Source organism: Tribolium madens, unplaced genomic scaffold, assembly GCF_015345945.1.
Source record: "Tribolium madens isolate multiple individuals breed KSU strain unplaced genomic scaffold, Tmad_KSU_1.1 Scaffold_97;HRSCAF=244;Tcas5.2_LG3a, whole genome shotgun sequence".
Taxonomy (NCBI): Eukaryota; Metazoa; Arthropoda; class Insecta; order Coleoptera; family Tenebrionidae; genus Tribolium; species Tribolium madens.
Window position 1 is genome coordinate 9,357,942 of NW_025401069.1, and position 16,392 is coordinate 9,374,333.

At 31.4% G+C, this 16,392-nt stretch overlaps 1 protein-coding gene across 10 annotated transcripts in view; it reads right to left on the reverse strand.

Moving 5' to 3' along the window:
• Positions 1–16,392, reverse strand: part of LOC123015120 (potassium channel subfamily T member 2) — a 121,342-nt gene that overhangs the window by 38,141 nt on the left and 66,809 nt on the right. For 2 of the 10 annotated variants that reach the window (XM_044414615.1, XM_044414613.1), the window contains exons 2-3: positions 6,026–6,199; positions 495–698 (exon numbers count right to left, since the gene is read on the reverse strand). The exons of 5 other annotated variants lie outside the window; for them this stretch is intronic. In XM_044414615.1, coding sequence (XP_044270550.1) covers positions 495–697 — 203 coding nt within the window. In that variant the 5' untranslated portion in view covers position 698; positions 6,026–6,199. Of the gene's footprint in view, positions 1–481; positions 699–6,025; positions 6,200–16,392 lie in introns of those variants that run through there. 3 more of the 10 variants (XM_044414609.1, XM_044414608.1, XM_044414616.1) reach the window with 3 other exon arrangements.

Here is a 16,392-nt window from a genome sequence, read left to right on the forward strand (position 1 = left end):
TTTACCATGTTTTTTTTTTGGTAAACAAAATGAACACACCTTTTATTTAGGTTTACAAAAATAGTTCGCTCTTCAATATAAACAAATGAAATCGGGTCAAGGCACAATAATTATATTAGATCCTATCGATTTGATTCCTCATTGCGTAAGTAGACTTGTATAAATGTATTTACTCGATAAACTTTCACAGAATTTCGGAAATGAAAAATTTTCTTGTATGAAATTACGATTCAACAATGTCATTTTTAACTTAAACTCACGTTTTAGTTGATTTAGTTTCAAAACACATACATCAAAGGTGCAAATACAGTTTCTCAATGAAATCAATTTAATTCAAACTAGAATTCGTGCCTATCAGCCCAATCGATAACTCAGCCATAAACTCCAGCTACCGTTTCACAGATGTCGCCCTCCGTCCACACTTAAATACATCACCTCGCATACTACACAACCATAAATAACAATAAATTAACATATTTACATATGGAGAGCACCTGGGAATCTGCAAAGCCACCTCGTCAAGACTGTCCGATGGAGTAAGTGGGGGCCTTTCGAAGAGTCTGCTTGGCGCCAGTGTCAGAGCGTTTGTCGTTAGCCGATGACAGCCCACAACTCTGCCTCTTCTCCTTTGCTGCTTTTTCTTTTTGTCCTCCTCGGCCCTGCGGAGGTTGTGCAGCCGGAAGAAGTACATAGACATTCTGCATACACGGACCTTATTAACCACCACTAAATCCAAAAACTGACACAAATTCTGGCGAAAGCTGAAGCTTGAGGTGCATGCAAAATGAAGGAAAACAGTAGTGAAGTGCTTTGCTTAAATTAGAATCTAAGTGCGCGAAGGAAATTGAATATATATGTTTGGGATTAAGAATGTGACTTGGTTCTTTTTTTGGATGCTTTGCATGCGATGGAGGAACGTGACAATGATTCATATTATTTTGACGCGGTTTTTCTTGAGCTTTCGGCTATTTATCGTCCCTAGGCACGTGAGCTTGTTACACGAAAGCTTGGATTCCATGCCGCGTAAAATTCATCAAAAGGAGAAGTAAAACTTACAATCCGAGCATCCAAAAGAGACGGTCGTTGGAAGACATGAACCGTGTGACTAAGAACATCACGTTGCGGTTATATTGTAAAAGCTTGTCCTATTAGCCAGATCACTTTTTCGAAGCTTTTACGATGGCGAAGTTGTAGAACAAACTCTGATTTTGTGATAATCCATTTCTATAGACTCTAGACTCTAGAGTAAAACTTTAAAGCTTAGAGTGTGGGTGGGATATGTGAAAGCTTTGCGTCGAACTGGTTGCAAAACAATCCCCCTCGGTTGGTTGATTTTAAACTAAGATTAACAGTAGAGAAACTGACCTTGCTCAACGGAAAAAAAACTTCAGTATTGACGACTCTTTTTACAAAAAAGCGAAATTGGTAGAGATTGATTTGTATATCATGACGCGCATATCAAATAACCGGCGTTCCATCATCGTTAATCTTGGGATCTGGTGTAATATTTAATGATCAACAAGAACGTGTAAATTGTAACCGTATCAGAGTAGATTCTTAACTTTGATATTAAGATAAATTACTTTTTGTCAATGGCAAGAAAAATTGTTTTATGAGCTTGAGAATAAAGTGTTTTTCAAAATGCCAGACAAATTGAATTTCACTAAGTTGAATAAGTCTGTAATATGGTTTTACAGCAAGATCCTATTTGGGTAAAAATTTCGTTATTTCTGAGAGTGATGGTTATCTGGGTCGCGTTATTGGAAATGAATGGATATTGGTTATATGTAAGAATCGCGTTCGCACGAGAATAGCCTTTGAAGAATTGGATGACCTGCATAAGAGACTCTCAAATAGTATCCTTACGAGACCGTTCCTGTTACTTGTAGTCCTAACAAGCTCCTCAGGACAATGATAAGCGGCTAATAGAAGCGGAACGGTATTGTAAGCCGGATAATTTTAGGAATTTCGGTAGAAATAATGAGCTTTCACAAGGAGTTTTCCCACTAAACGTCAGAGACGTTTTGTGTGCGAAATCCATGCACCAAACACATAACGGTTAACAATTTATGTTATTATCATCGATTAAAGCGCCCGTGCGCATATGAATTATTAACTCTAAACTCTAATCAGAACTTCTCCTTCCTTAATTAACATGCTAACTAGGACAGGGTATGGAGAAAATTGTATAGTTAACACGTACGTTAGCTAAACACAATATTATTCAATCGGTAGCTGATTGTTTTGCTAATTTCTTGACTTTAATTAACGCAATGCAATCGTTCCACGTACCCAATACAAGATATTGGGTTGGGAAAAAATTTCACCTTCCATTTTTTTTACAACTAAAAGGAGTTAATAAAGAATATGTTTGATTGGTAGAGAGCGTTAATTTAAAGAAAAAACAAACCAAAGTATTAAAAAATAAAAACATTTACCCTCATGTGACGAGCGACGGACTTTCGTAAAATTTGGCACTCAACTAACTTGGAGTTTACAAAAGGTGCTATGATATGCAAAGTGTGTTACACCCCTCCACATAGTTGCACAAAAGATGTCGCAAAAATTTGATAGCAAGAACAAGTAATGTCGTAAACATGTCATATTGAAAAGAATTACCGACTTTACGACCTATGTATAAGCAATTGACAAAAGTAGGTGCTTTATGAGTCATAATATAGTGTTCTTGTTATTTGTCAATGCTAAAATTGAGTTTATTTAGAAAGATTGTCTTTAAAATCACCGTTTCATATACTTTTCGTCAAGAATTGGAAACTGAAAGAAACTGAAATTTAAAATGAAGAAGCATTTAAGTTCATAAGTCAAATCATTAGTTTCACTACTATAAATTTTTCTGGTATAAATGTTGAAAGAGAATGAGCTCTCATTACCTTTGAATAAAAAATTAGAGCTAAGCGCAAAACTCCCTCACAAATTTAGTTTTGTTAGTCAATAATTAAAATAATTTTAAAATTCAGGCCATTTGAAACGTGGGATAATTAATTATTGAAAATCCCACCGCTAATACAGCACGAACACTTGAATCGTTTTATTCTAAATTCGAATTATGATGCATCCAAGCGCAAATACCAAAGGTAAACAAATTGATTACTTGATGCACTGCGCCGCTAAAAAATGTTGGTCTCTTTGGAAAATTGGAACAATTTTCAGGCTTTATTGGATGCTGCTGTTAATATCCAAAGCCTAATCTGGGGGGATTAAACGAAAACATAATTTTCGTGCTATGTTCGTTATTGATATTGCGACCTAATTAGATAACGTCCCCTGTCGATATTTTTTCGCAGAAACATAATTATTGTATCACTGAATTATCTTACAAAAACCGTTGAAATAAAAAAACTTCCAAGTTTGTGAAAAGAATATCTTAAACGTGAAGGAAATTTATCAGAATATATCAAGCGGTGGAACAGCTTTGCTATTTCCGTTATGTTCCCCTTGAGAAAAAGATGTTTTCTTTTTCACACGACGTGGTGTCTCCTCGTACACCAATAAGGATGATAAATGTTATTTTAAAAAGAACTAACATGTGACAAATAGTTGGATTATTTGTACAAACAAAATGATCAGACACTGCGAGGATTTATCGGCTCCCCGAATTTCTCTGAATTTGGCTGGCGATAAGTTAAAACTTGAAACATAAATTGAATTCTTTTCATAAAGTCAGACGTGAAGTATAGGAAGATTCAATACACATTTTTGGAGAAGTTTACTCTTTCAGATCATTTTGTTGTTGAAAGAAACACACAAATGGAATGGATTTCAGATTGAAAAACGATGTTTAAATTTTTTTTAAATATTTATTAGAATGTGTATGCGGATGAAATTTTTTTGTTCAAAAAAGATGGACTACATCAAGTACGTTTAAACATTTTTTTTAGAAAAAGAAAAGAATGATGATTAAATTCATATATTTGTAAAAGATTATATAAACAAGCAAAATAGGTTGTTACTAAAACATTAAACTAAAAATTTACTATTTACTTAAAATACATCTGTGTAAAAAATTTGTAGCTCGGAAATGTATCAAGTTATAAAGCGGAAATATGGAATGTCTTCTTATAAATTTTAAACGATTTTGTAAATAAAAACTGCTCCTCATGAGATTGAAAAAACTATACTCCGGAGACATATACATAACCAAACGCAGTTTCATTAAATTTGAAATTGGGAAAATAAAATATAGTTTCAATCTTTTAAGTTAATCGAGAAGTGGGTAATGAAAAAACTTAAGCAACTAGCAACCATGCAAAATTGTTAAAAAGTTTGGAAAGTATTACACTTGCAAAATCAACTTGAAACTTAACATTTATTTAGGTGTCAATATTCACTAGATATAAAATAATAACAATATAACAACATAACTTAACATTTATTGTTTATAAATACTAAACCGTTGATTTTTATATATTTTTTTTCATAAAAGAAATATTGCAATTAAGTCAACAAAAGTTTCATAGACAGTTTATAAATCGAGGTTCAGAATTTAATAGACCGGAATTTTAAAACTATTATAATAAAATAAATAAATTTCATAGTCTTTAAATTTTTTTACAACGCTATATTGGATCAAAAACTTTACTAAATCCAGAAACTATTATAAAGAAGTATGACAAACTTGACAAAATGCCAAGATAAGAAGATGACCGTATAAGATTTATGTTACCCCATTTTAAATATAAATAATTTCAATAACACTTCCTATAATTTTAAAAAAGGTGGCACATGTTAGACCTAAGATAATATAATAAAAAGCTGAAGAAACCTCTCTTGAAAAATAGATCGATTTTGAAGTAGTCCTTACATCCACTTTCAGTGTAATCTTGAAAAAGACGTCCTTATCTTATAAAAATATTCTCATACAACCCTCCTTAGATTTGTAATGAGTTTTCATAGAAAATCTGAGTTTAACAGAGAGGCAGAAAACAGAGAGAATAACAATTAGGAAAAGGTGTTTATAGCACAACATGAGATGACATTTAAAGAGAACCTAATTTTAGCAAGAGATGTCTTTCACACACTTTGTTCTTATTAAATCAAGAATCCATTTGGAATTACAAATAAACCTCGAGGAGGAACTATTATTAAATTCAAATCGTTTCATATATCAACTATTATCAAATGAGCAAACTTGAAGGTTTTCCTGTTATTACATTACATGAAAACTTTATTCAGAGAAAAGAAAGAAACCTTAATAATAATTGTATGTAAAAATTAAATTATTTCGCATCAAAGACATTGCGCAACTAACTAAACTTGTAAAGCAATCGATTAAAGTTTCTATATAAATGCTTGATAAACAACATTTAAAAACTTTTAGATAAATATGTAGGTTTTAGGCAATTTGTGATCGCTGACACCGTATTTTACCGAATATTTATTGAATGTTTGTAGAAATTGCAATTTATCTTTTTTTACCCCAAGAGTTTATGGTTATTTAAATATTTATGTTAGTCGAAAAGGTCAAGGTAAGTAATGTAAGTTTTTCACTTCTCGACCTAACGAATTTGGTATTTTTCCCGTCATTGATTAAATCGGATTTCATCAAAATTGATATAAACACGCTTCAAGCAAGCTTAACCGTATTTTATTAAAATCGCAATTGGATTTGTTTTGCACGCAATCAGCTTTAGCACCACTTGTTGATGCTCAGTCGTTACAACATGAAAATAACATTATGTGATTGTGACAATACAAAAATCCCTCTTTAAAATGTGATACAACCGGAAATTAAAATTTCGAAAAATAGGTCACTGGTTAACATCAAGGGGACAATGAAGGAAAAGCACAGAGGTTGTAAATTCAATTAGAAACTTTACAACTTGTAAAAAACTTCAACACGAAGACCCTTTTATTTTCCTGCCAGTGGACAACTCGGATTGCAAGTCGAAACCGAGATTCTCAAAGTGATGGAATCAAAAAGCAAATATTTGCGGAGCGCTAAATTTTCAGACAGACCAAAAGTCTGTCGGAAAATCAGGTGAGTAAGAAAAGTGGTTCTACTTACACATGTTACAAGAGAGGTCGCACAAGGAAGAGCGACAATCAGGCAACATCGACACAAGCACCAAATACTTGTCTTGCCAATACCTTTCAGTTAGTTTCGCTTCGACCAAGATTGGAAAGGATCAGAATCCGGGTCTCCTATAAAGCTTATTATCCTTGTACAGCGTCTTATTGTCTGGAAGATGGTGATGTTTTAAATTTTACATCGACAAGCACTCTTACAAGTAGTCACAGAAATGCATCAAGCAAAAGAAACATCATGTAAACAAGCAGATACAAAGCATCCAAGGAATTTAAGCTTCCAAAAAGTTCTTTTAAAAATTGTTGTAATTCTTCAAATTAAAGACCCTCTGACCTGCTAAAAATCGGTAAATCAAAATAAAAACTTATGAACGAAACAATCTGTCAGGGGCGGAAATCATTATTCCTCCTTGATTCGATTCAACTAAAGGTCGATGAAGTTAAATTAATTATGTCTGATCCGGAGTCATAACGCTGTTTTATATGTAGCTAAATTGGTTTTAGACAGAACTGTGTATTTCTATATCGAGGCCATTTATTGAGTTATTTAAAACCAACTCAGATTCAATTTTATCATGAAATAAGATAAAATAATCAATTTTCTGTGCCGTATTTCGACCAAATCGTGTACAGATATGACGCCAACAACTCTGTGATAAGGTCTCTTATTACTTCAGCGGTTTTAAATTACGAATGAAGCGAAATGGATAGAGTTTTTGTGACAGATTGATGCAGCAACCCTCGGTACATTTGACGTCACAACCGAGCCATAAAAATTGATTATGTAATTGCGAAAAAATGTTAAAAGTGCCACGGAGTTTTCAGTAAATTAATCTCTTAAAAATAAATAAGCCTGAAAGCTGTAACATTTAGCTTATTCTTCCAAAGGCATCGACCTAATGGAGATAAATTAAGTAGATTGATGTTAAAATAAACGAGTTAGAGAATGGGGTAAAATAAATTGTTATTAAAACACATTAACCACTGGGTAAATACGGCCATTCATCAACCTCATGATAAGCACGTGATATGCAACTCATAACTTATTAAGTGCAAATTGATCGGCCTCAAAATTGGTACGTTTTGTACCCCTGTCTCTCAAAATTCAGTTAATCCACGTTCATCCAACCAAATTCAAATTTAATTACGAGGTACAGATTCCATTTACTGCGATCACTGTCTCATGAGCTTGACATTTCTCACATTAAATTGTTTACGACCTAAACAGGATCAACCAGTCAATCGTTCAATTAGATATGACTGTTTCGTCCTACGACGAACAAAATCCGTCTTGTAGTCCAAGTGTTTTCCCGAAGGCCTTCAAATCTAAAGACTAATCAACTACTCAAACACGAATTAAATTCCGGCGAGAGTCCTGTTTTGGATGATTAATTAATTTCTAAATGACAAGTTAAACCAACAATCCTTGTTAATTCCAAAACTTTAACAACTGAATCATCACTCTATTTTTTAACATCGCTGACCTAAAATTAACATCAAAAATTATACCGCAAATTATTTTTGTAAAAAATTTTCATAAATATATTTTTCACTGAAATACCCAATTAAGGTACAACACACGTTTGATATTAATCAAACTAGTTATCACCTTCGTTTGCATTTATTATTTTTGAATTTTACTCATCCTATATGCTATTATCTCGTCATCTCTAATTAACGTTTAAAAATTATTTATTATACCTAAAAGTAGAGTTATTTACTACTAATTTTCAAAATTTTCATTTTGCGATTTATAAACTGAGCTCTCGCAAAATAATTTCATCGCGAAGCGATTACAAAAGCATTGAAATCCTTTAAATGTCGCGGAAGAACAATTGTTAACATGCAAGAACATTGTTTGAAGGAAATGAACTGAGTACATACCTTCAGAAAATGCAAAGATAAACAGCCTTCGAACAAAGTAAGAAAATGTATGTATATACAGAAGGATAAAACAATCTGTGTTTTTTGACAAAAAGTGGCAGAATATTGAGTAATAAAATAATAAGTCTTCTTTAACAATTTCTACCGAAATAAAAAACCCAAAAATAATATTACTATCATAACATAAATATGGTTCAAAATATCAAAATACCATTTAAAAAAACGCTAACAACTCGTATGTATAAAAATTAAATCAAGATTACTATTTTTGTAAACTTATAATAATGCTTGAACAACAGTAGACTATTTTTATTTTTATCCTTTTCATTCGTTTATATCAAATTTTAAAAAAATGTTTTTTTCGTTTTACTAATACTAGAAATTTTCATCTTTAGCCAAGATTTAAAAATAAAATTAAAAAACTGATAAGTTGATAATTGTATCAAAATTAATTTTAGTATAAAAATTTACTTTAGAAAAAAAAACATTTTAATTTATTTGAGTAAATTCTAATTTAATGAAGCCAAATTTCCACCTACAATTGAAACTATTAGAGAATCGAAAGAGTACATACTTCGACTCAATTTTATTCATTTACGATATATTGTAATCATCAACTAAATATTAGCATACAACATCATAAATTTATGTTGTAGATTTTTAACCCTTCTTGTAAAACTCTTATAGTAATTTACTAGTTATTAGAAAAAAGGATATATTCTTTGAGAAAAGATAAATGACCTTGACCCATTTCATGTCTATATTTAACGATTAGGGAAAAAATTTTTACCTTAAATATTTAAACCCTCCCATCGATCATAGGGTGACCATGACGATTCAACATATACTCTCCAAAAAGACGAGAATGGCTGTAATTGTACTGTATGTACATCGATTTCGAATTACAGGTTGATGTCATAGCAAGTCAATTACGTATATGTTTCTATAATGTGTCAATAATCCATTCTACAGACCCATATATTTTCAACGTAGAAATATAAAATACAATTAATTGGACGAGGTAATAAATGAGCCTATTTTCCCAACCGAACCCGATTTCAAAGTTTCGCGACATCACCTGTCTTTTTCCTAACAATTACAAATTGCGCTTACGAATGACTAAATCACATTTCCCCAATCGATTTCGATTTACTGAGGATATTGGACTGTCATATCAAACCAATTCAAGTGTACAGACTCTTGTCCGATTGACAATTTCTGGTAGAAAATTCTGTTTAGGTTTCCCTAACAAAGGTTTAAATGTCTCATAATTGTTTTACAAACTAATAATAATCGAATTAGCAATTACGACAAATAACAGCCACTTTAGTGGAAACTAAATCTTCTGACTCCATTGCTAAATTTACATCGGAATGTTCCACCCTCTAACTAGAATTGATCAAAGACAAAAAAACAAGAATGTTACTTCAGCTTCAAAAACAAAGTCTTTCATTTTTTTAGTTCATCTAAACAATAGAAAATACCTCAAAAATCAGATTACTCACTCTCACTCCTTTTTTTGTTCTCTTCAGTTGGACTAAATGCTATAGTGCTAAGATTGTCATGACTCAAAATAAGTGCTAAACGAAGCTCTCGTAAACGCGCTGCAAAGTTTGTTTGAAAGTTTCTATCTTTGTGAATAACAGACACGTGACGATTTTCCGAAGGACACGTCCTTGTCGTTTATAAAAAAAAATCCAATTAAAAATTAAGAAATACGATTTGCCTCATTGTTTACCTACTTTTTGTTCGAGTTTTTATCCAAGCTTTGTAATACTCATAATATAATTTTTAAGCCCCATATAGCTTTATTGAAAAAGCCAATCCAAATTTCCAATAGAATCGAAAAGCAATACAAGTGCTGAGATGCGGTGTTAAATTTATTAGCGTGCAAGCAATATGATCGATTAATGGAGAGAACTTGATGCTGGAAGTGCTAAGAAGCTATTCTCTCGAACAGAGATTGGAGTGTTCAAACTAATTTCTGAACTATGTAACAAATATCTTATAAAAATAAGAGCCATATTACTCGCAACAAAAATATCAGAATTAAAACAGACCATTGATTTATTGGTTTATGACTAGTTTTAACACAGACAAGTGTCCTCATTATTTCCACTATAGACCAATTTGCTACCTCCTCGAACACGCTCACGGAATAGGGACGTGCAACTTGCGAAAGTATCGATTCTCTTAGGAGCATTCTCCACAGATGAAGAGAAGTTACTCAACATGACCCAAATGTCCAATAGGTAATTCAAAATAATGTTATTTCTGGCGTAACTTATAAAGTTGGTCAACTTATTTGAAAGCAGAGAAAATTGTAGATCAGTGAGATTAAACTTTGATTCCAGTTTTTTGTGCCAAAAACAAATGCGTCTTTAAGCCAATTTTCAAACAAGCATTTGTTCTGTGAAAATTTAATAAATTGTTTGATTGTATAATAATTTACTTTGTTTATCTACTGAATCATGTGGTGATTATTTAACTACTAATACAATACACAAAATCAGAAAATACAAAAATCTTTCAAGATTTATGCATAACACAATAAATCGGTGTTTGTGAAATTCTAATTTTATAATTAATTAATCCTCAATTGTTTGAAGACGTGAAGTACGATGTAACACGGATTACAAATCAGACCGACTTTCAATAACCTCAGTTTCTGATTGAACTAACTCTATTTGCCAACTGATTGCAAGATTTTATTGTACAAACTAATAACAGTTTACTGTATGCTTCAACCAACTGTTAAATACATTTGATTTACTTGGTTTCAAATAAGTGTCAAGAATGATAGAAAGCATCAGTCAATGATTGAGTATACTGATTCTGAAAAAACAGTTTAAAATCAATACCTATAAAAAAACAAAATCATTTTATACAAAATACGAAAACCGCTCTTTTCTCTTGTTTGAAGAAATATGTAAGTAGGTATATTGCTCAATTGATTTTCCTTATTCCTTTCAGGAATAAAATTGCCTGGTTAACAATACAATTATAGACCTGGTTACACCTAATTATAAAATAATTGGCCAAGTAACATAGCATTAAATTAAAAATATTAAAAAAAGATGTAACAACAACCACAAAAACAAACATCTTCTGCATTATTATTATTGGATTTAATAGATCATGTAGGTAACTAAATAAACCACCATTATGTTGCGAATTTCAATAAATCCAGAGACTAGAATTAGCTAATTGCAGGAACGAATTTCCGGTTTCAGAGTATTTAGTAACTTTAGATCATGGAGTTACAGAAACAAAAGTAAATAAAGCAAAACGTACTATAGAAAGTATTACAAATTAAAGAAAATCGAGAGATAACAAATTTCTTGTCACATCAAAACCAAATATTATAAAATATTTTCTGAAGTAAATTGCATTATCGCGTGTTGTAAACAAAATGCCACAAAAGATTATTACCAGATTATTAGTGATGACCATAACGATTTTAAAAATGATATGAGAAATCTTCGTTCAAGATTCAAATTGACGTCTGGATTCAATCCTGTCGGTTACTATTGACGTTGCCTCCATCGTGCGAATATATAAAATAATAGAAAAGCAAATTGAAAAAGTAATATCTTCTCTATTTTTGGCAAAACTTTGACATCTATTCGGTACCAAACAGCTGTAATAAAATTATTTATTTCCGTACCTGCTGTTATTCAAATGCAAATCAAGAGCAAATTGCATCAAAACTAAGACGCCCACCCCCGAAAATTCTTAACACCCTTTCGAATAAACAAATTCAATCAAATTGAATTTCCAACATCCGTCTGGAGTCTTTAGGCAGGTGCAATCTTAAATATAGTGGTGGCCTTTGTCTTCGTATAATTGATGCAAACGGTTTGAGGTTTGCCCCAAAAGGGCACCTTTGCAAATGCAAATATGTGTTAGGGATGCATTAATCCGCGTGTTTGTGGAATTAGATCGAGTTTTTTTAAAGCGTTTTGGGAATTGGGAGTGGATTTCCGATACTTGAATTATACAGCTTGGTCTTCGGTGCGGTTAAACCGAATGAATTATGGAAGCCTTCAATGAGCCGACCTCTGGCAAGTATTACACTTGAATTATTTACCAATTTACGATTATTCTTAAGAGGCGCAAACTTTGCCGAGGGATTACGAAACGCACGAACACGATCCAAGAATTAAGAAATTTTTTTACATATGAATTATTGCAGCGTGAGAGTTATTTTTTGATGACGGAAGCAAAGCTCCTAATTTATCTTGCATTTTATACAGATTTTGTAACAAAGCAGCTTTCATTCATAAAATATTTTTTTTTATTAATTACAACTACAAATAATCAATTACTACTATAATTATCTCAATTTCTGTAAGTTGTATGTAGTACCTGTTTTGTTGTAAACGAGCTATTACCCGAGTTTAGATCCCTCTAAACGTTTCAAATTAGTAAGTATTAAACAATCTGCTATCGTATGACATAGCGATACTAATTCTAACATTATCATCTCATAATACTGTTTTTACGGAAACTAAATTGAAACAACGCGTGTTAAACACATAATTACTCTCATTCTCATTCATTATATTCACTCTTATTGCATCTGAATTGCAATCAGATATAGTATAAAATTAACAAGAACAGTCTTTCTTTTTTGTTCTTTGTGTCATACAATCATTAACCAGCGCGAGTTTTCTCCATGAATCCAAGATGCACAAAAAAATCCTTGAATAACGAGAGTAAAAGGTCATTGTTATCTGCATTTTTGTGCAGCTACGTGAGCTTTTCTGCATTTTTGTGCAGCTACGTGAGCTTTTCATACAGTTTTCAATTAGCCGGAAACAATGCAGGATGTCTTTGTCTATGGATGATACACACACAAAACGTAAAATTTTATTATCTCCTTGACGTTGATGTGAGTTTGGGTGAGTTATTATCGGATATTAACCACATGACGTTGGTTTGGGATACGACAGTCTAAATTTGACCAACAATGTTAATTTCGTTGCGTGAGATGCATTCATTGAACTTTTAGCCAGCTATACACACTCTCATACTGATTACTTTAGGTTACGTCAAGCCAGATACACCAGAATCGCTATGAAATTAAAAGCATTTTTAGATCCTATTAATTAAATGTATATTTTATTATTTTATAACGTTATTAACTAAAACTGGGTAAACATAGCAAAGTATATTCAATCAACGGATAGTAAATCAACAATTTATTATAAAAAAATCTGTTTTCATTAACTCGCAACAGCAGTGTCGTATAAACAGACGATTATGAAAATTAACAAAGCTTCCCACACTGCTTCCGAAAATAGTTCTACCCCAAGTTAGGTTATTTGTTTTTTTGGGTTTTTCCCTAGATGATACAAAGCCGCTTTAAAAAGGTACACACATACGAACAAATAAAATAAAAACATTAAATGAACTCTCAGATCAATGATTTCATGGCCATGAAACCATCAATAAATAATTTAGCGTCCTATTTTTCGATCGATGTTGTACATTGATTTGTCATAAACTGATAAAACTAAAACCCAAGTGAATAGTAATACAATTAACTATATCTATTTTAATACAGTCTATTGAATAACAAATTGCTAGGTAATCTGAATAAACCTAAATAGAAATATCGTGTAAATAATTAATTTTCTGCTCAATTGTTTTTCTTTTTAAGATTTCCGGGTAAATTTTAATGAACGAATATACAGCATCAGATTAGTTTGTAACTACTGTATAACTCGTTAACAATTAATTAATTATGAAGTTCGTCCAAGTTTTGACGTTCTTCATTTTAAAAATCTTGATATAAGACTTAACATACAAAACAGTCTACAAAATAGGAGAAAAAGTTTTGTGAAAAAAACAAGCACTACATTTATTTATTCAAAGTAACAAACAAGAGATGGTAATTTTGTTCCCAATAAAATTAAAAAGATATTCCTTGACACGTTCTTCTCTAATGATCAATATTACACGCTAGAATATGCTAGAACGTCAAAGAAGAGTTCCTACATTAGATAAGTGTTAGCACTCCTTGCACAGAAACAGAAAGCAATACAAATTAAACTTGATACAACTTTAATTCATGAAAGTCTTTAGTTATTCCTATTTTTGATGATTTTTGACGGCAAGTTCAAAAGGTATAAGAAATAGTTATCTATTATCGATTGTTCAAATCCTGCCTCTAGCACTTTCATCTCTTTTTTGTGGAAAAAAGTGAAACTCAATTTGTTCTGCAAACGTCCAAACTTTTTGCGGTTCTTATACTCAAGCACTTATATTTGTATTAAAATTTATTGTTATATTTACTTCGCAAAACTGTACTTCAAAGCAAATAAAAATAATAACAATCAAACAAAAATACTCTGTTATAATGTCATAAATCAGAAATAAAATAATTGAAAACTTTTGTTGATACTTTAATTTTTCGCAATTTCAATTACCTAATTAATGAATTTGGCCTAAATGCTTTCAAAATGTTGTAAACATTCCCATAAAGCCATAATTTTATTAGGAAGTATTGATCAATGAGAAGTGCAGTTATTATACATACTATGTTTAACCAACAAACCCTACATTTTAAATTCCACACACGTTAATCAAATTGGAAAATTTTATCCACGAGTTATGAAATTAACGCCAATTACCTTCAATTCGCATTCTAATTTGCTTGATTTGTTCAGTTTATAAATTTAGCTTCAAAATTTACAAGTAATTTCATTGACATAAAAAAACAACTTTTATTTGAAATTTATTGGCAGTAAAACATTACTTATACATCTGAAACCCAACAAGTATGTCTCGTACATACATACGCCTTTGTTTGGCTGAAATAACCCCATTTTTTGGTTGGTACAATAAAGATGATTTTTGACGACATTGTAAACACGAAGCTTTATGAATATTAGTGAAAGATTTGTTACTTCAAAATAAAGTAACAACAGCTGTGACAGCTCTCAAACAAAACATTGGACAGTGTTTTTATAATCGAATCTGCAATGTTCCCATATTATTAGCGATAAAGTATATTACAGTTCTTCATTCTTCATATCAATGCTATAATACATATATTCCAATTATAACTTTATTTAAAGTAAAATAGAAATATGATTGTTCTTAAAAATGTATTTATTCTAAACAGACTGTAATAAATGACCTGTAAAAGTTACTTCTGAATGTCACAAGTGTTAATTAAAACCACGTTTGTATTAAAATGAATAAATTAGAGAGACGCGTTCAGAAATTGCAGTTTCAGGTGTTTCAATCAAAAGTTCTCAAATTATAAGAGATATATCGCTAACCATATGCTGTCAGCTGGAGATTTCAAACTAACAAAGTCCAAGTTAGACTCATTTAGTATGCACAGAAAGCTTAGGTATTTTTATAAAATTTTGTTGTAGTAACCCTGAAAGTGAAAGATGAGAAATATTTAATTTCGTTATAAAGATTTAAACACTTTAACTGTTTGTTGTACATGCCACGTCTAGATTTAAGTAAAACTTATTAATTTTTTAGCCTTTTGATTACAACTGACTATCAGTCTTGTACTAAAATCGATGTAGAAGTAATAGATTGGATAGTCCGTTACGACGATTATGACGAAGCTAATTTTAGACACTGTTGCCAACATAAAATTTATCGTTCTTTAGATCGTAATGGGAAGTTGACAAAGTATTATTTTGCATTTAAAAGGTTTAAAAAATCTGATTGAAAAAAGTAATAACATCCGTGTAAAACAAATCTCCAAAAATTTATTTACTCAACTATATCTTAAAATTAGCACAACTGCCGGAAAACATGTTATTCTCTTTTGAAACACTGCGACAACAATTTTAGTTGCTCTCATACCTATGTTATGTACACATTAGTTTAAAATTACTCGTGTTGTGGATAACGACCCACAGTTCGAAAACCTCTGTAATGCCTAAGCAAATGGCCTTTTCCACACAAATACCCTCCCACTTTCCCAACAAATTTTTGGCTGGTTCATAAACCTGTCTCAAAACCTAACTATTTTTCCTGTAAGCTTTGTTGCGTGGCACCTCTAATCATCAGAAAAAATAATCAAAGAAAATCCTGCTTGAATTAAAATAAAAAGAAAAATCAGCTTAAATAACAAGATCAAACATATTTTCTCTGTAATGACAGATTTATACTGATCTCATGACGGTTATTTTGTTCTAAACGATAGAATTATAAAAAAAAACACATTTTCAAGTAACACTAGCGACTGGGAAGAAAACAGTTATTTTTTGTTCAATTCTATGTACTAAACTCAAAAATGATAAAGAAAATTCCATAGCACGTCAAATTTTAAAGTTAGGCATTTTAAGATATCATATGTAAGTATGTTCGACAAAATCGCCGAAAAACGAAACACTGAAAATTCATTTTCTCCATTCTCATTAAAAAAATCCCCAAATTTAGGTGCCGTTAGTGACAAGAAAGGGAAAAGGTTCCACCAGGATATCT